This window comes from Gadus morhua, chromosome 14 (assembly GCF_902167405.1).
Source record: "Gadus morhua chromosome 14, gadMor3.0, whole genome shotgun sequence".
Lineage (NCBI taxonomy): Eukaryota > Metazoa > Chordata > Actinopteri > Gadiformes > Gadidae > Gadus > Gadus morhua.
Window position 1 is genome coordinate 2,485,119 of NC_044061.1, and position 16,733 is coordinate 2,501,851.

At 47.5% G+C, this 16,733-nt stretch overlaps 1 protein-coding gene across 1 annotated transcript in view; it reads right to left on the reverse strand.

Annotated features, from left to right (window-relative positions):
* Positions 1 to 360: 360 nt before the first annotated feature.
* Positions 361 to 16,733, reverse strand: part of LOC115558712 (nuclear receptor-binding protein) — a gene marked incomplete at its 5' end in the record, with an annotated part of 35,485 nt that continues 19,112 nt past the window's right edge. Inside the window, 10 exon segments of the mRNA XM_030377090.1 lie at positions 361 to 2,483; positions 2,720 to 2,775; positions 8,894 to 8,957; positions 9,101 to 9,154; positions 9,331 to 9,466; positions 15,252 to 15,302; positions 15,436 to 15,526; positions 15,822 to 15,954; positions 16,386 to 16,481; positions 16,574 to 16,632. Coding sequence (XP_030232950.1) covers positions 2,388 to 2,483; positions 2,720 to 2,775; positions 8,894 to 8,957; positions 9,101 to 9,154; positions 9,331 to 9,466; positions 15,252 to 15,302; positions 15,436 to 15,526; positions 15,822 to 15,954; positions 16,386 to 16,481; positions 16,574 to 16,632 — 836 coding nt within the window. The 3' untranslated portion in view covers positions 361 to 2,387.

Consider the following 16,733-nt stretch of genomic DNA (forward strand, 5'->3'; position numbering starts at 1 on the left):
TAACCGAGTGCTGATTTACACTGTGAATCCTGGAGAACAAACTTTCGTTTTATTTGAAAGTTACTATTCAGTTATCCTCTATTTATCTTTCTCCCAGTCTCTGAAAACATGCAGGTATTACCACAGCCAAAACGTTACACATCATGGGCATTCAAAATGGGTAACCCCCACACACACACACACACACACACACACACACACACAGTTTATTAACACAACCTTTGGAGTTCGCTTACAATAGTTAGTCAATTTATTTGCCAATTTGGCACAATAAGTGACTTGGTTCAATTTTGAGGATGGACTTTTTCAGGTTATTTCGTACTGTACTCATAATAAAAACAGCAAGCATTAACAAAAAAGTCATAGCAGCTTGAAATAAGTTTATTGAGAGAAGTGTTAAACAAACAAAAGTCGAACATGAATATTTCTATTGAACATGTTTATCATCTTACTTTGGGAATGGCTGAACCTACAGGACGTTGCAAGCGGAGCATGCAATAGTCAGTGAAACGTGGTAAGCCCAAAGAGAATCTCCCTGTTCATCACAAAAGGCACACATTACTTCTTAGAGAAAAAGGGTAAGCCAAATCGTATGCGCCCAATATCGCCCCCTATGGACCCAACAACAGATCACATGCTTTCAGATCACCCGGCCCTGTATCAAAGCACTAGGACTTCCTGGGCTTGCAGTGTAGCCAGCCCATTTCCCCTTAAATACTTGCTAAGTTTAGCAAGCCCAGAATTCAACAAACTAAACAATACTTTGTCTGAGACCTCCTATTACAACAGTCCAGACATTATGTAAAAAATATCATTTTTATGTATGGGCTCCAGCCATGTGTGAAAGCTACAGTGTTGATGAGATCTCAACCAATAGGCAACTCTAGTTTGGATCACATGGTCCATCATCAACCCGACCAAGAGGCCGAACCCCCTGCCTCACGCATGGCTCAGACTGGAGGAGAAGGCAGCCATTATGTAACGTCACAGTATATAACGAGTAAAAAAAAAAAAAAAAAGTCACGTCAAAAGACGTCCTATTATAAATAACATTCCACCGTATGAGGCAAGGCGCTCCGGTAACATGCGGGTCACCATGGTAACGATACAAAAGGACCCGGGGGGGGGGGGGGGGGGGGAGTAGGACTCCGAAATGGCGACCACAACAAACGGTAGCACACTGAACAGCGCTAGGAGCAAGGCACACATGTAAAACCTGTGGACAGTAACACCGACACATTGCCTCCTGTCTCACCCTCACCAGGTGTCTCACCCTCGCCACGTGTCTCACCCCCACCCCGTGTTGCGCCTTAAAACACGCCTGGGTAAAGACCTACAGGAGGACGTTTCCACGGAGAACAATTCCCCTTAAATACTTCTAGGGCAATATTGCAAAAAACAAGACCACGTAACGAACAGAATCACAACTATGAACCTCTGTCCAGGTCGAATACAATCACGTTAAGGCCACAGTAAAGGCCGTGTAGTTTGGAGTTGTGAAAGCAGAACTAGGTACAGAGAGCGAGAGCACGGGGTGAGCGGTAATCGGTAAACGGGCCTTCCCCTTGATAAGGCAGTGCAAAACAGAACAGAGTGGATGGGTTGGAGTAGCAAGTGCAGGGTTGGTGGGGCTTGAGGGAAGGGAGGTGTTGGTCCCCACAGAGACCTGAATCAAGACGTGATTCAGGTCTCTGTGTGGACCAACACCAGAAACCAGAAGACCACATACAGCATCCAACACAGAAACTCAAGCTCAGATATACAAGTCAGAATCTGCGATAGATGAGTGAGGTTTAGGCGTTCTTCTGCGATTCTAAACGGTTGTGTCTAGCCGTGTTCTGACTCTATGGCCGTGTTTTTAAAGTGGCGGTGGGAAGCTGAACATGCATTACATATTAACCTGTAAACCGGTAGCCCCAGACGCTATCGCAGTGGGCTCTCTGCCTCAGCAAGAGTCTGCTCTCTGGGTCTGCAGCTAGACTGCGTTCGCTTGAACACAACGTTAATACCAGCCTTGTGGACTAAAGCTGGGGGCCTCTTTGGTTCATCTTCTCGGGGGGGGGGGGGGATCAGTTGCTGCAAGTTAGGCGACTCAAAATACATTTGTTTCAAACCCCCGGCGTCTGACAGTCATGAATCCTTGTGAGACTTCCCCCCCCCCTGCTGCATATGGCTTCATAGAGCTTTACCTCCGCCCGTTAAAAAGTAGTACTGCCCCTTACCAATAGAAAGTTTACATTGTTTTACAGTGTCGCCACCTCATGGCCTCGCGGGCCGGCCAGTAGGAATGCTTCATTGCCCTGATTGATTGGAGTCGTTAAGGAAAAGCAGTGCCACAGAGGATGAGAGCGTCGCCACGGCGACAGAGCCAGGGGGAGGCGGGGTTCCTAGGAGGACACGGTGACCGGGTTGAGGGAGCCGTTCCGACTGTAGAACTTGGTGAAGGCTTCGGTGAGGACGGAGACGAGACGGCTCTGGTCCACCTAGGGGGGGAGACAAGGACCGAGTGGTTACCATGGATACGGTGATGAGAACGCACAAGCGAAGGACCCATGAACATATGGAGTAGATGATGACGTACATACGTACGCGCATGCGTACTTGATGCCTTAATCACATGTTTCAAACTCTCAGGGTCCAGAAATAGCCCGCCCAATCACCCGCCCCGACACGTGTTCCGATACATAAACTATGAAAAGGCATCTTAAAGAGCTCTCACCTCACTGATGAATCCCAGATGAACCAACTCTCCAGCCAGCTCTTGAACATTTTCATCTATAAAAACACACAAACGCACTTTAATGAATATATTCCATGCACTCATTATTACTAAAATATAGGGATGTCCGATATTGGCTTTTTTGCCGATATCTGATATGCGATATTGTCCAACTCTAAATTTTCGATTCCGATATCAGCCGATACCGATGTCGATATTTGGGTTATTTTTCCTCAAACCCTCATTTAGGTAACATTACATATCTCCTGTGGTGGAATTAACACAACATGCTTAATGTTATTGTGATGCCCCACTGGATGCATTCTTGAATGCAACAAGGCTTTCCAAATGTTAACATTGTCTGTGCAAAATAAGAAAAATACTTCAACTTAATTTAAGGGAAAAGTGCCATGTTTATTTTTATTTATTTAATTTATTTTTTTCCAAAAAAATCCGATACCGATATTGACAGATATTACATTTTTATGCTAATATCGGGCCGATAATATCGGTGGGCCGATAATATCGGACATCTCTACTAAAATACTATCAATTGTCCAGTATCCATAGTTGAAATCGCAATTATTATACAATCATGAGAAAGTGTTTCAAGAATTTGAAGCCAGTGACCTGAATCCATCACTAGTATGTACTGTATGCGTTTGCTCTGCAACATGCCGCAGCCGACCGGGAGAGTGAATGTCTCAGCATGCGGTGCGCTAGCACACGGGCGCGGCCACACTGTGGACTTTGAGCTGTGATCAGTGGGTTTGATAAAGAGCGCTGGGGGAAGGCACAGAGAGGCCAGGGTGTCTGGTCAGGGCGGGAGCGGTTTGTGTGTCATTCTGTGACACATGCGAGTCAAATCTGTGTGCGCGAGACGGGAGAGATATGGGATGAGGAGCCGATGGAGGGCAGAGAGAGAGGGAGAGCAGGCCATAGGCTGCGTTGTATATGCACCGGGGGAATGGCTCATCTCCACACACTGGGAGACAGCTGTTGGTTGGGATAGCCACCGGCTTCACATTCTCCACAAAGTCAAAATACTCAGCATTCCACTAACACCCAGGGAGTGAGAGTGAGGTGTCCGGAGGAGTGGCTTGGTGTGTGAGTGCGTGCACTGCGCGCGTGCATGTTCATATGCGAGTGTGTGTCTTTGTGAGTGTGTGTGTGTGTGTCTTTGTGAGTGTGTGTGTGTGTGTCCGGGTGCGTGTCCGGGTGTGCGTACGTGCGTGTGCGTGCGCGTGTGCGTGCATGCGCACAGTGGCCGTTCATCTCCAATGAATGTAAAGTGTGTGACTTTCTCTTCCTCAATCAGGTCGGTTCCAGTAACATGAAGACCTTGCTTCTCAAACAATGTCGACCAACAATGACATGTGACAAAATGTTAGGGATACTCCCGTGTGTTCACAGCATTCTCCCAACCCTTAAAAACCATGCACGACACTCAAGACACATTCTCACTCTCCCTTTCTCTCTCCCTTCTCCTCTTAAAGGGCCAGTGAGCTCATTGTTTCAGATAGAATTCAAACACTATGTGAAGAAATGTGTCTGGACTGAGAGTTTTAGGAATGAGGGGTATCCCCATGTTGTTGTGTAACTATTATGAGTGTTTTAATAAGCTGAATATGAAAAGCGCCACAAACCGTAGCGTTATACTATAGCTGCCCAGGAAGCCTAACCTGTAACATAATTCACACATTCATACCAACAGGCCACATATGCCCTTGCCGATTAAAAGAGGCATCTTTCCCATGCTAAGGAGGGATCCGGAGCCTCAGGGGGCACTCACACTAGGCCATCTGGCCGTGGCCGTTGGCCGTCGCAACTGTGGCCTGGCCACGGTAGGCTCTTGTACATACGTAATCACGTCGTAAGTAACACGTCATCACCAAGCGTCCGCTGCATGGACCATAATAAAGTCTGCCGCCAGTCAGAGTTTAAACAACAATGGACAACAACACAGAGAACACAGTTTGCAGTTTGCTGAGTGTTGCTTATTTGGGGCCGTTCTCAGATAGAGCCCACTCTCACTGCTGATTTTTTTGAGTACGCAAACAAGCGTAAACATCGCTTGACGCCATGTTTACCGTTTAATGGGAAAGAAGACTCGTCGCCTTTATTATGTCCGTGGTCGTCGCATGGACTATACGTCATCCAGCTCAGGTTGCGTAGCCGTGCGTGTGCGCGTGTCGGCTCATTAGCATCTGTACCGTGGCGGCCCGGACCGTAGCAGCACACCTCTCCCAAGTGGCCAAGTTGGCCTGGCCTGGCCGCAAGGGACAGCATAAAGACACATACGGGTATCCAGGGGGGCGGGAGTTCAACACTATGCTTAGCCAATCAGAGCTGTCCACGTCTGCCCAGTAGATAAGTCACAACACATAGCCCATGGGGCTAGAAGGCCCCAGGTAACGCATCCTTCAGATGCCCTACTAACGCCTCGTGCTCACTGCCTCCGTCCATTGACTGATCCCCATTGACTTTGAATGGGGACGGACGCGCCATGCACTGTGGATCCGTTCGCTCCGTTGGATCCTTCGGCTCCGTCAAAAAGTTGAATCCGTCGATCCGTCGTCCAATCAGATCGCGTATGCAAATGTGTGCAATGTCTCGGGCTCTGACGACCCCGGAGAGTTCCCCCATCAGCCAAGCCTTCAGACGTCCTTTGACTGACGCTGCAGTGGGCATGCATTAGGTCTCGTGCCCACTGTACCGTCCGTCAAAGGACTGGGGAGGCGTGGCTGACGGATGGGGGAGGTTTCCAGGGTCGTCAGAGCCCGAGTAGTGTCACAGTGCTTAAATTTGCATACGTGTTCTGATTGGATGACGGATCCGTCGCTGCCGAAAAAGTTGAAAAATGGTCAACTTTTTTGACGGAGCCTTCAGCGGACGGATCCACAATGCATTGCGCGTCCGTCCCCATTCAAAGTCAATGGGGATCAGTCAACGGACAGAGGTAGTGGGCAAGAGGCCTTAGTGTATCTCAGGGGTTGACACTAAGGTTTCAAAAGCACTTGCCCATCGGGCAAGTGCAGGTCAGGTTACACTTGCCCGAATGTGATGTTCACTTGCCCAAATTATAATCAGAATCGAGAACGGGCCTCTTTTTGCCAGGCACCCGGCCTGGTTTTTGGGGGCTCAGAAAACCCATCCTAGCTCAGACTGAAGCTGAATGTTCCACACATGTTGTGTATAAAAAATAACAAACTTCTCTTTGTTTACTTATTTATCGAGCATCACATCGTGCCATGGAGTGACTTCAGTCCACCGTTGCCGCCAAGTTATATGTGGACCTGCATGATTTTATGCAAATGTACATAACTAAATGTCAGAGGTAGTAGCAAAGATATGTCTTTTTTTACTTTCACGTTTCTTGTAGCTCTGAGTAATCACAATCGCGTTTCTAGTAGTGTTGCCAGTCACGATAGTGGATTTTCTAACTTCGACACTATACCTGGAAAAATATCGATATTCTATACCATTTTCGATTTCAGGGGAAACGTTTTTTTCAGGAAAGACTATACCCAAAGTAAAAAGAGTATATCTCCACAAATGCAAGGGCGATAATGTCATCTTTGTGCCATAAGAAAGATTGTTGTGCAAGTGAAATATTCAATGGGGATAATACTTGGTTAAAGTAAATAAAGCCATGGAACACAGCATAAGTGGAAGATTACATTTCCACCTGAAATAATTATCAGTTGGTCGTTATCAGTTGGGAGCGCTGTCTTACTATGAAACACAAATAAAGTTAGATATCTTACAATTTTGACACTTGACACCTCTATTTAAAGTTCAGGGCAAATATAATCGAATGCACCAAGCCAAACACTCGCAAATACACATATGGCCACTAGATTGCACTGAAGAATATGTTTTCTGATTGAAGGCAATTTACCTATTTCCTAAGAAACCTTCTCTTATTCATTGATTGAAAACACCATGTTGAGTTGCAATTTGGCCCAGACACTGGATCATCTGTTTATGGTGGTTTCATTCGATCAGAATCAACTTTGTGGACAAAAATCACAAGGGTACAACTTCATTTTTGGTTGTTAAAAGAAAAGGGGACGTTTTTTCTTAAGTTGTTATTTGCGAGTTTTAGTCACAGAATGATATGGTTTGGACTGTTGGAATAAGTGGAGGCTCAGCTTTCATGTAATATATAGTTTGTGAGGGTCCAATTTCGTGAAAAAGATCTCTATTGCTGTGCATGTGCACAGTTATGAAACCCAAAACAGTGTTCTTGCATATGACTTTCCTTGGTAATTTGCCTCAATCCAAAGTAGCCTACTTCCAAACCGCACTTTTCCATCACTACTCCATTTTCCTTCTACCGCACCCGTTCGGGGTCTGCCCATAATTCCGACACCTCATAGTTCCGACGTCTCAATGGTCCGAAATACTTCCAATTAGATCGACATGCCACTATGCCAGGAAAACGGAACCTATTGGTCCGAAGGTCAGTTTGTCCGACTTTTCAAAAAGGAGGCGCATTAGGCCGACGGTTCAATATGCCGGTAGGCCTACATATAAAGAGTTTTATGCCTCGCTCTCACTCTCGCTCTCTCTCACTCTCTCTCCAAAATACAACATAGGCCTATATATCACGCTCCAATGAATATTGGAGAGCAAAGTGACAACGCTTCACTTCGACAGGGTGTTTCAGCCCCATGGACAGAGAGCGTAGGTCTAATTCTGAACACACACACACACACACACACACACACACACACACACACACACACACACACACACACACACACACACACACACACACCTCTAAGTATACGGTATGAGCTATAAGTTTGACTAAATCAATATCAGCGAAATTATTTAGGCTAAAAGCCCACTGTGAACACAGTAAACAACACATATAGGCCCACACACTACTAAAGATAAAAATTGTAGTGGTTTTTCACTCACCGTTTGACTTCTTTACAGGAAAAGTATTAGTCCTTGTATAACGTCTAACTGATCACTGTTTTGATTGTTTTTTTGTTTTGTTTTGTCTTGTTTTATTTATTTCTTATTGCTTATGTTTATTTATTTTTACACAATGTCTTGTTTTTTTAAATAATGTATGATGACTATATGCTCTGTAAGGTGACCTTGGGTGTCTTGAAAGGCGCCTCTAAATTAAATGTATTATTATTATTATTATAATGTGCGCTTCATAAATTCACCTCTTGTGACCGTTCAAGCCCACAGCAACAGTCTGGCTTGGTGAAGTGCACGGCTGGAACTTAGCCTATCATCTTTTATTTCTGGTTTCATAATCACACATGTGGAATTGCGCCTTGGCCTATTCGGCATATTGAACCGTCGGCCTAATGCGCCTCCTTTTTGAAAAGTCGGACAAACGGACCTTCGGACCAATGGGTTCCGTTTTCGGAACATTGAACCGTCGGCATAGTGGCATGTCGATCTAATGGGAAATATTTCAGACCATTGAGACGTCAGAACAATGAGGCGTCGGAATTACGGCATGGCACCAACCGTTCACGGAGGCGCTGCACTTGAGATGCTAGCTGTGTTGGCTAACCTTTAGCTAACACCTTCGAATCACTGCCAGAGACCGCACTGCGAGTGAGTGACAGAAGGCGGGGCTATATTCGCGCTGAAGCGATGCGTGTCTGTTTACTCGCTTTCCGAGAGAAGAGAAGACAGTGCGCTGAACAATTGCAAATACTTCTAATTTGTGTGATGTTGCGGAACAAAAGGTTGTTCTGCAGTTTATAAAAACACTTGAATAAATAGCCTTTATATTAACATCCTCCCAAAATCCTCTTGCCCGTTCGGGCAATCAGAAATCAATCTAAACTTGCCCAAATGTTACTTTTAGTTGCCCCGGGCAAGCGGTCAACCGTTAATGTCGAAGCCTGTATCTCCACGCGTGCTCATACAATTCCCCTCTTTTTGCTTCCTAGAGACTAGTCAAAAACATCACCAAATAGAGTGTATTAAAGCAATCCTGATTCGGCCGACTTTGTTCCAAAAGAACACTGCAAACCCTGACTGACGGAGACGTTAAAAAATTGATTTTTGTGTGCAATGCATGCAAACAGTAAGATTTACCCAAACATGCATATCATTTACTTAACTTATAAACAATCAAACCAATAGTATCAAAATAAAATGAAACCAATTAACATGCGTGCGTGTTCTTACTAGGTAACAAGTCACAGCTTAGATGTCGATTCAATTTGTCTTCCAGTTTCAACAGTAATGTCAACTGTCAAGGGAGGAAAAAAAGCGGCAACACAAATAAACATAAATACAAAAATACATGAATATATCAATATAAATGTAGGCTGTTGCATAATTCAAGAACAGATGGCCAATATGTGCAGGATGCGATGCGAGTGTGAGACTTGCATGATGTTTTGCTCCCTCTTCGATTGGCTCAATGTTACACTGCATATGGACAACCTACAGGAACCGAGAAATAGCTTTGTTACGCAAAAACAAGTGCAAAAGCATCCATTTGAACCACTTTCATATTCTTAATCACACCATCTAAAATCAAACGTGTGCATTTGGAAACATATCACCACCAACTGATAGGAAGTGTGGGGATAAAGAGATACAGTAATAAACCGCCCCACCTTGCGTGTCTCCATTTCGGTGGGCTCGGGCGTGGGTGATTTGACAGAGGGCGTAGCGATGGGTGACTTGACCACTTCCTGCTGGGGCTGATGGGAGCCGGGCAGCCCGAAGGCGGTCAGGGGGTAGATCCCATTCCTCACAGACAGGAAGTGGAAGAGAGCAATGTTTAAATAAATGGTAAATATGCTGCACTTATACAGCGCTTTTCTAACCAGTGGCCACTCAAAGCACTTTACAATACTGACTCACATGGCCCTTTCACACCGCCGCAAAATCGGAGCCCGTTCCGGGATAGTTCGGAGCTAGAGCCAGGGTTTTGGTTTCACATCGCCAGATTACCGGCTCCGGCCTGTAAAAACCGGTTCAACTCCAGCCCGAGCTGGGCTAGAACGAGAACTGACGGCAGGGGCAGGGGGCGGGGTTATCCTTACCTTCATAAATAGCAACATTTTTATAAACACTGAAGTAAACAATGGACGTGAATCCGTGTATGGTTCGTTCTTTGAATATTCTGATTTAAAACAAAACAAGAAAAAACAATTAACAGAGTCGTTTTTTTGTTTTTCTGATTTTGTTTTGAATCGGAAAAAGGGCAAAAGGAATAAACAAATAAACGTATTTTTATTTGTGTTTGTGTGTTGGTTTTTTAAACCAGAAACAGAAAAACAAAAATAGATACATTTATAATTATAGGCTACACCATAAGGCAGAACACAGCGAAGAAAAAAAGCCAACCACCTAAACCAGCAATAGACTGTCTAATTATATTTAGCCTTAGTTATGGCTGCACTTGAACCGTATGGTGATTTTATTCGTGAACTATTTGACACTGGAAAGACACACGACGCGATCAGTACCGCTCTAAAGCAATCTGGTGCCCCGAAGTGCTCCGTTATGACGGTGAGGAAGAAGAAGAAATCTAATTTCCGATTTAGTTTCAGATCGTTCCTCCAAGATCAAGCAAGGCGATGATCAAGAGAAAAAAAGAACATGTCTAACATGTAGAAACGAACAAAGGGGCCGGGGGAAGACCAAGACGCAGCCGCACAAATGTCTTCCACCGGAACGCCTCCGAGTAGAGCCGTTGAAGCGGCCACGCCCCGGTCGAGTGAGCTTTAAAAGGTGCCATGGCATGAAAATCTCACTTTATGAGGTTTTCTAATATCAATATGACTTCCCCCTAGCCTGCCTATGGTCCCCAAGTGGCTAAAACTTGCGTTCGGTGTAAAATGAGAACTAGGTGTTCTGCTCACCTTTGAAAAAAACGGAGGCTCAAGCGCGCTGATTTGGAATGTGGTTTCCTATTTCGTCACACTGCAGTGAGCTCCTCCCCTTACTCTGCCTGGCCCGCCAATGAGACACGACCGTGCGAGCGCCACGTGCGTGTGTGCGTATACACAAACTGTAACGCAAGTGTTTCTTGTCGGTTCTTTGACGTCTCTTGTATTTCCACAACGAAACTGTTCTCTTTCAAGCAATCGTGAGGTAGGGAGACTGAGGTAGTTGAGGGGGGGATGGCATCCCCCTTTGGAATTAAAATGATCAAAATCATCCCCCTTCTGAAACAGCCATCACCCCTTCCCATCCCGTTATTTTATCAATTAATGTGGAAATATTACCACTATTTCATTATAGCGGTTTCCTTTTTCAATTCGGCGCAACAAGGGTTGCCGCGGTGTGGACATTTTCACGAGTATTACCGAGAATAAACGGTTAAATAAACTTATAAACTTATAAACTTTGAAACTAGGTCAACCGCCATCTTCTCCGTCAACTCTCCTCTCACACTCGGTGACAGCGTCTGGCAGCGCGGCAATTCTCGGTGACAGCTTCTTATAACGTTCTATTTAGTATAACATCATTTTATATATAATATCACGGCCAAAAGCTCTGTGCGCCTCCAGATGGCCGTAGCGCGGGGAGCTCTCGTAGGGATTGGGTTTCGCGGGGTTTGTTTACCAGCGTTGCTATGGTTACTTGTCTTGTGCGTTCCACGGTTTATTAGGTTTTGCTGTTTATTTTTGGGCCTCGAGTGGACAATAGAGTTGTGAAGTACATGCTAAGCGGCGGCGCTAGCTAGCAACATTAACAAGACTAGCCTGATTTCCACCGAGGACGTAAGCGCCGCGGAACGGCTGCACCGCGGTCACCGCTGCCACTCTAATCAATGAAACCATTTCCACCGGCTCAGCAGCGTCCCAGAAGCGCAGCACTACCATTCCGTAGCACTTCTATTTTGGACGCGAGCCGTTGCTGAACCGCGTCAATTTCAACAGAGCAGATCGAGCCGGGCAGGAAGTGAAAAAGTAAAAGCCATAGAGCATCCGGTCAATTTTCAAAATAAAACACAATACTCAGCTCTTGTAGCCTATCACAACTTTACATCAACATAACGTCATGACCGGTGGCACCAGGTCAGCAGTCAATCAATCAGAGGGTCGGCAACATGGATGACGAGAGACTGATTGTCGAAGTGGAGCAACATAAAATAATTTATGAAATATATCATCCTTTTTATAAGGACAATGTCAGAAAGGACGAAGCCCGGCATTTAATTGCAGTAGGTTTGAAAAAAAAAAAATTCTTTGCCTTAAAGTGTCTGGATTTTCATCCAGAGACTTCTGGATGAAAATTTGCCTTATTGTGTGCAGTAGAATTCTGATGAATCGCAATGCATCGTAGAATCAAATTGAATCGAATCGTTACCTGGTGAATCGTAATCGAATCGTGAGCGCAGTGCCAATGTACACCCCTAATGTATAATATGATATTATTTAGATATAGAGCTCCAGGACTCCCGTGTGTTCTAGAACATTTACAGAACACGGCTAATGGCTGTGTGCGCCTCGCCATTGATAGATCCACTGTAAACAGAGTGCATGGTACCGTGGCTGCAAGCTGCTCAGGGCCACACCCCCGGCCTCCTCCTTGACCCGCCTCGCTCCTCCTCATTTGCATTTTAGCTACAGACACCAAAACAGCGCATTTGGGGGAAGCTCAAGGTGCGACTGGCTTGGAGTGGCTGTAACTCTGCACCACGGCTGAATTTTGGGAACGTCTTTAAGATAAGATAAGATCCAACTTTATTAATCCCCCGCAGGAGAAATTTGTTTGTTGCAAACACAGCCCAGCAGCAGTGGAAGGACACAGGATAAAATGACAATGCAATAAATACAATAAATACAAAGTGCTAATGCATAAGTAGACGCTTATAGTTAAAATAGGGTAAAAAACAAGACAAACTAAACCAACATCATGATGGGTGATGCATACACATATATACGCATACCTAAACACACACACACACACACACACATGCATATGCAAACACATAGACACACACAAACACAATCATCAGGCACTGTTGAACAGCCTAATGGCTGCCGGCACAAAGGAGCACCTGAAGCGCTCCGTCTTGCAGCTGGGGAACATGAACCTGTGGCTGAAGGTGCTCCTCATATGCTACAGCTCAGCTTTGAATACTGTGTTAGTGGCCCACTAACACCTATATTAAAGCATCTATAAAATACCACGTCATGGCACCTATAACGCCCAACGGTGGCGATAAGCCTTGCCGAGCGTAGGCTAAGCAAACACCCTCACATATCCAGCGAGAAAACCGCTGTATCGAGAGAGCACGGCCCCCGCTAGCATCGCTATAACACACAAACAACTGTTGCGTGGAGCGGAACGCGGCCGAGCGTTTCACGTACATAGCCAGGGCCCGCACAGGGCACAGGAGATGCAACTCCGCCTGTGCCTCACTCGAATGAAGCGGGGGTTGAAAAGCCTTAAGCACAATATCTCTCGACCGGAAAGAACTATTAATGTTCTTCGGGAGGAACGCAGGATTAGGTCTGAGCAGCGCAAAGGAGCTGTCCTCGTTTAGCAACAAGCAGCTCGGGCTGACAGACGCTGACAGCGGTTAGCTCACCGGCCCGCTTGGCAGCAACCAAAGCCAATAAGAGCGCCGCAAAGGACAGGGCATCCAAAGGGGCCTGAGACAGAGGCTCGAAAGGGTCCCTGGACAACCCGCGCAACACGTCGGGGAGATCCCACCGTGGTGTAAGCACGCGCGATACAGGCCTAACCCGTTTAGCCCCACGCAAGAACCTCTTGACCAGTGGATGGCTGAAGATCGGTCCACCATCACAGCCCGCATGGCCAGCCGAAACAGCTGCCGCATAGACCTTGATAGTGGATTAAGCCAAACCTTTCCAAACCTTTTCTCCAAGTGCTGTAGAAACGCAAGCACGCTCCCACCTCGCAAGGGTAGCGGGAGTAAAACCCTCGATGTGACTTCGTGGGGGGGAACGACAGTGATGGCCCCCTTCTCCAAGAGACGGGCCACCTCCGCTGCCAGAGCCGTGCTTGCCGCCGGACCCCGTAGCCTGGTCTCCACCAACCCCATAAAGGGTGGGGGACGGCGCTTGAACTGTATGGGATGACCCCATCTCAACGTGTTGTCCAACCACGATGGTAGAACGTACCGCTCTAGCCAACACGCGTAGCGGTCGGAGAGAGGGCGAGCTGACAGCTGAGGAACACTGTCCGGGAATAACCCGTATTCCTCGGCCCCCTACCGCCTCCACACAGTGTGTGGACCAAGGGGGGCATCCCATGAAAGGGAGGAGGCTCAGCGAGCGTGGTCGACGTCACAGAGCTAGTCGCTGTACAAACAGCGAGCTGTCTAGACGCCGCGCTCGTGTCCGCTGAACAGGCAACGAGCCGTCTAGCCGTAGCTCTCATGGCAGTGCGTTGTCCGCTGGCTGTAACCACAGCGCGCAGACCCGTCTTCTCGCCTTCCACAGACTGTAGAAGGGAGGTAGAGGGGATTAGGTGGGCAACTGGGAAACTAGTACAAGCGTCCGTATCCACGGGCTCGTGTAATGAGTCTCCAGTCTGCCTACGAAGCTCAAAGGGACGCCGCTTCTTAGGAGCAGGTGAACCAGAGGTTATGTAAACACGCCGTCCCCTACAGCCACCGGGCTGAGGGGGGGAAAGAGGTCATCTAAAGGAATATTGCTCTTTAGGGAGTTTGTACTCTGGCTCCGGAACCGCGGTGTGAGAGAGCCATATGGCCCTCTGGATCATGGTGGCCCACGCCATATGCCCGCCGGCCGAAATGGCTACCGGCTGGCACAGCTGAAGGATGGCGCTGGAGAAGCGGGAAACCGCCAGCCATCTCGCGGCCTCCTCCGGGCCATAATCCGAAGATGTCGATGGCCTCAGCGAGAACCACCGACGGGGAGAAAGAGGTGCCTGGAGGGGAGCCCCCTTTTTAGGCAGCGTGCGGCAGGCGGCGGGGGCAACCAAGGCAGCCGCGGCGTGTTCAGCGCCGAGGCACCTGAAACACGCCCGGTGTCCGTCACCCGGAGCCAGGGAGGCGGGACAGGAGGCGCACCGAGGGCTCTCCAGTGGCCCACGCCGCTGCCACTGGGCATCTTAAGCTTGGAAGTCATATCTTCGTTTTCCATTGATCAGTACAAATCGCTGAAAGAAAAAGTAGGATGGGCGGCGGTTTGCGCCGCCTTATATACACGCTGCCGTGGGAATGTGGGCGGTGCCCAAGTTGATTGGTGCATAGTTTAAATTTTTCAGTGGGCGAAGCTTAGACGTCGTAGCCTACATGAAATAGAACATACAGGAATGTGTTACACAGATAACATACATGACCAACATACAAGACAATACACCACCAGTGCCCCCATGTGTTGGAATAATGTATTGCAATAACATGCACCTAAAGGTTGTGACGTTATTAGGAAGCACAATAAAGAGAAAGACAACCACATGCTGGAAATAAACTGGGACTTTATACCTTCTTCTGTGTGGGAATAAAAAATGCTTTATCCTGATCTAAATCTGGAATGGTTGATTCACGATTCATGAGTGATTTCACTATTCTTCTACTTCTTACCTCACATCCTCCATGAACTTATCCAGCTCCAAGGCCGGGAACTGGGAGAGTCTAAGCAGAAAGAAGAACAAAACGCTTATCAGCGACATTTAACCAAAACCTTTTACGATGCAGACTTTGGTCCCAACAGTGTTCTTCAGTATCTGACCACCACCACTACTACAGTATCTGATCCGTCTCTTACTTGAGCTGGACGCCGGCTCTACTCTCTGCGAGGATCAGGTTAGGATCCATGTTCTTGGTGACCTCTTCCAAGGCGTTTTCAGCAATCATGTCTGCAGCAGCAAGACACGGCAGAGTGGTTGAGACAGACACACACACACACACACACACACACACACACACACACAGCTCACACAGACCAACACCTCCTGTGTAGCTCAGTAGTTCAGCTCAGGCATTAACCCCATCAGGGTAACAGGTTCCATCACCACTGGGGTCAGCCATGCAAAGGATTCATGCAACTGTCAACACGGTCCGGTACGCCACAGTAACGCCATTATTCCCCCTCCTCTCCCGGACCCTGGCTGGGGGACTCTGGGAGTGAACCAGTGGGCCCAGTGGACTCACGCTGGTGGCTGACGATGCAGTGGGCCGCCAGCAGCTTGAGCAGCGGGACCTCGAACAGCGCCTGGTTGAAGAGCAGCTCCCGGGCCGTGGGCCTCCGGCTGGGGTCCGCCTCCAGACACTTCTGGATGAACTCCTGCAGGGTGAGAGGAAGGCCTAGTAATGTACACACTCATTGTATGTTGTACGTCCTGGCACTTAATGTACGCACTTATTGTGTATCGTACATCCTAGTACTTGATGTACTCACTTATTGTGTATCGTACGTCGTAGTACTTAATGTACTCACTTATTGTGTATCGTACATCCTAGTACTTAATGTACTCACTTATTGTACGTTGTACGTCCTTGCACAAAAAAATAGTTCTTAGCATTATGTAGCATCTTATCCTAGCTATCTGTTGTAAACGGGGAATGGGTGATTGCAACCACCTAGAGATTGTTAGTGCTCGGCACTTCAAAGGATGTTCTATGAACACCCTTACTGTACCGACAGAGATATACTGTCGTCTCTCTATCTTCTGACGAATGGTCTTATTGTGAGTCTATTTGGATGAAGGGTCTCACCCTCTGAAGGGGGTCCTCCAGGGACTGGATGGCGTGAACGATGGCCTCCGGGGAGACGTACGACTCCCCGTTCCCTTGGATCTCCAACACCGCCATCTACAGACACACACCAGACGAACACGGACGTCAAGGAAGGGGAGAGGGCCTCTTCCCCTCATGGCTCAGAAGGTCCACCACCTCCGCCTCACCTCTAGGGCACACATGCCGAAGGAGTAGATGTCCACGGCGGTGGTGACGTCGCTGACCGCTGTGGGGGGGGGCACAGGAGATCACAGCCACACGACGTCACGCATTTAAGAACGCATTTAGGAAACGTTACCGCTGAACTTCGTGTGGAGAGGAGGGCGG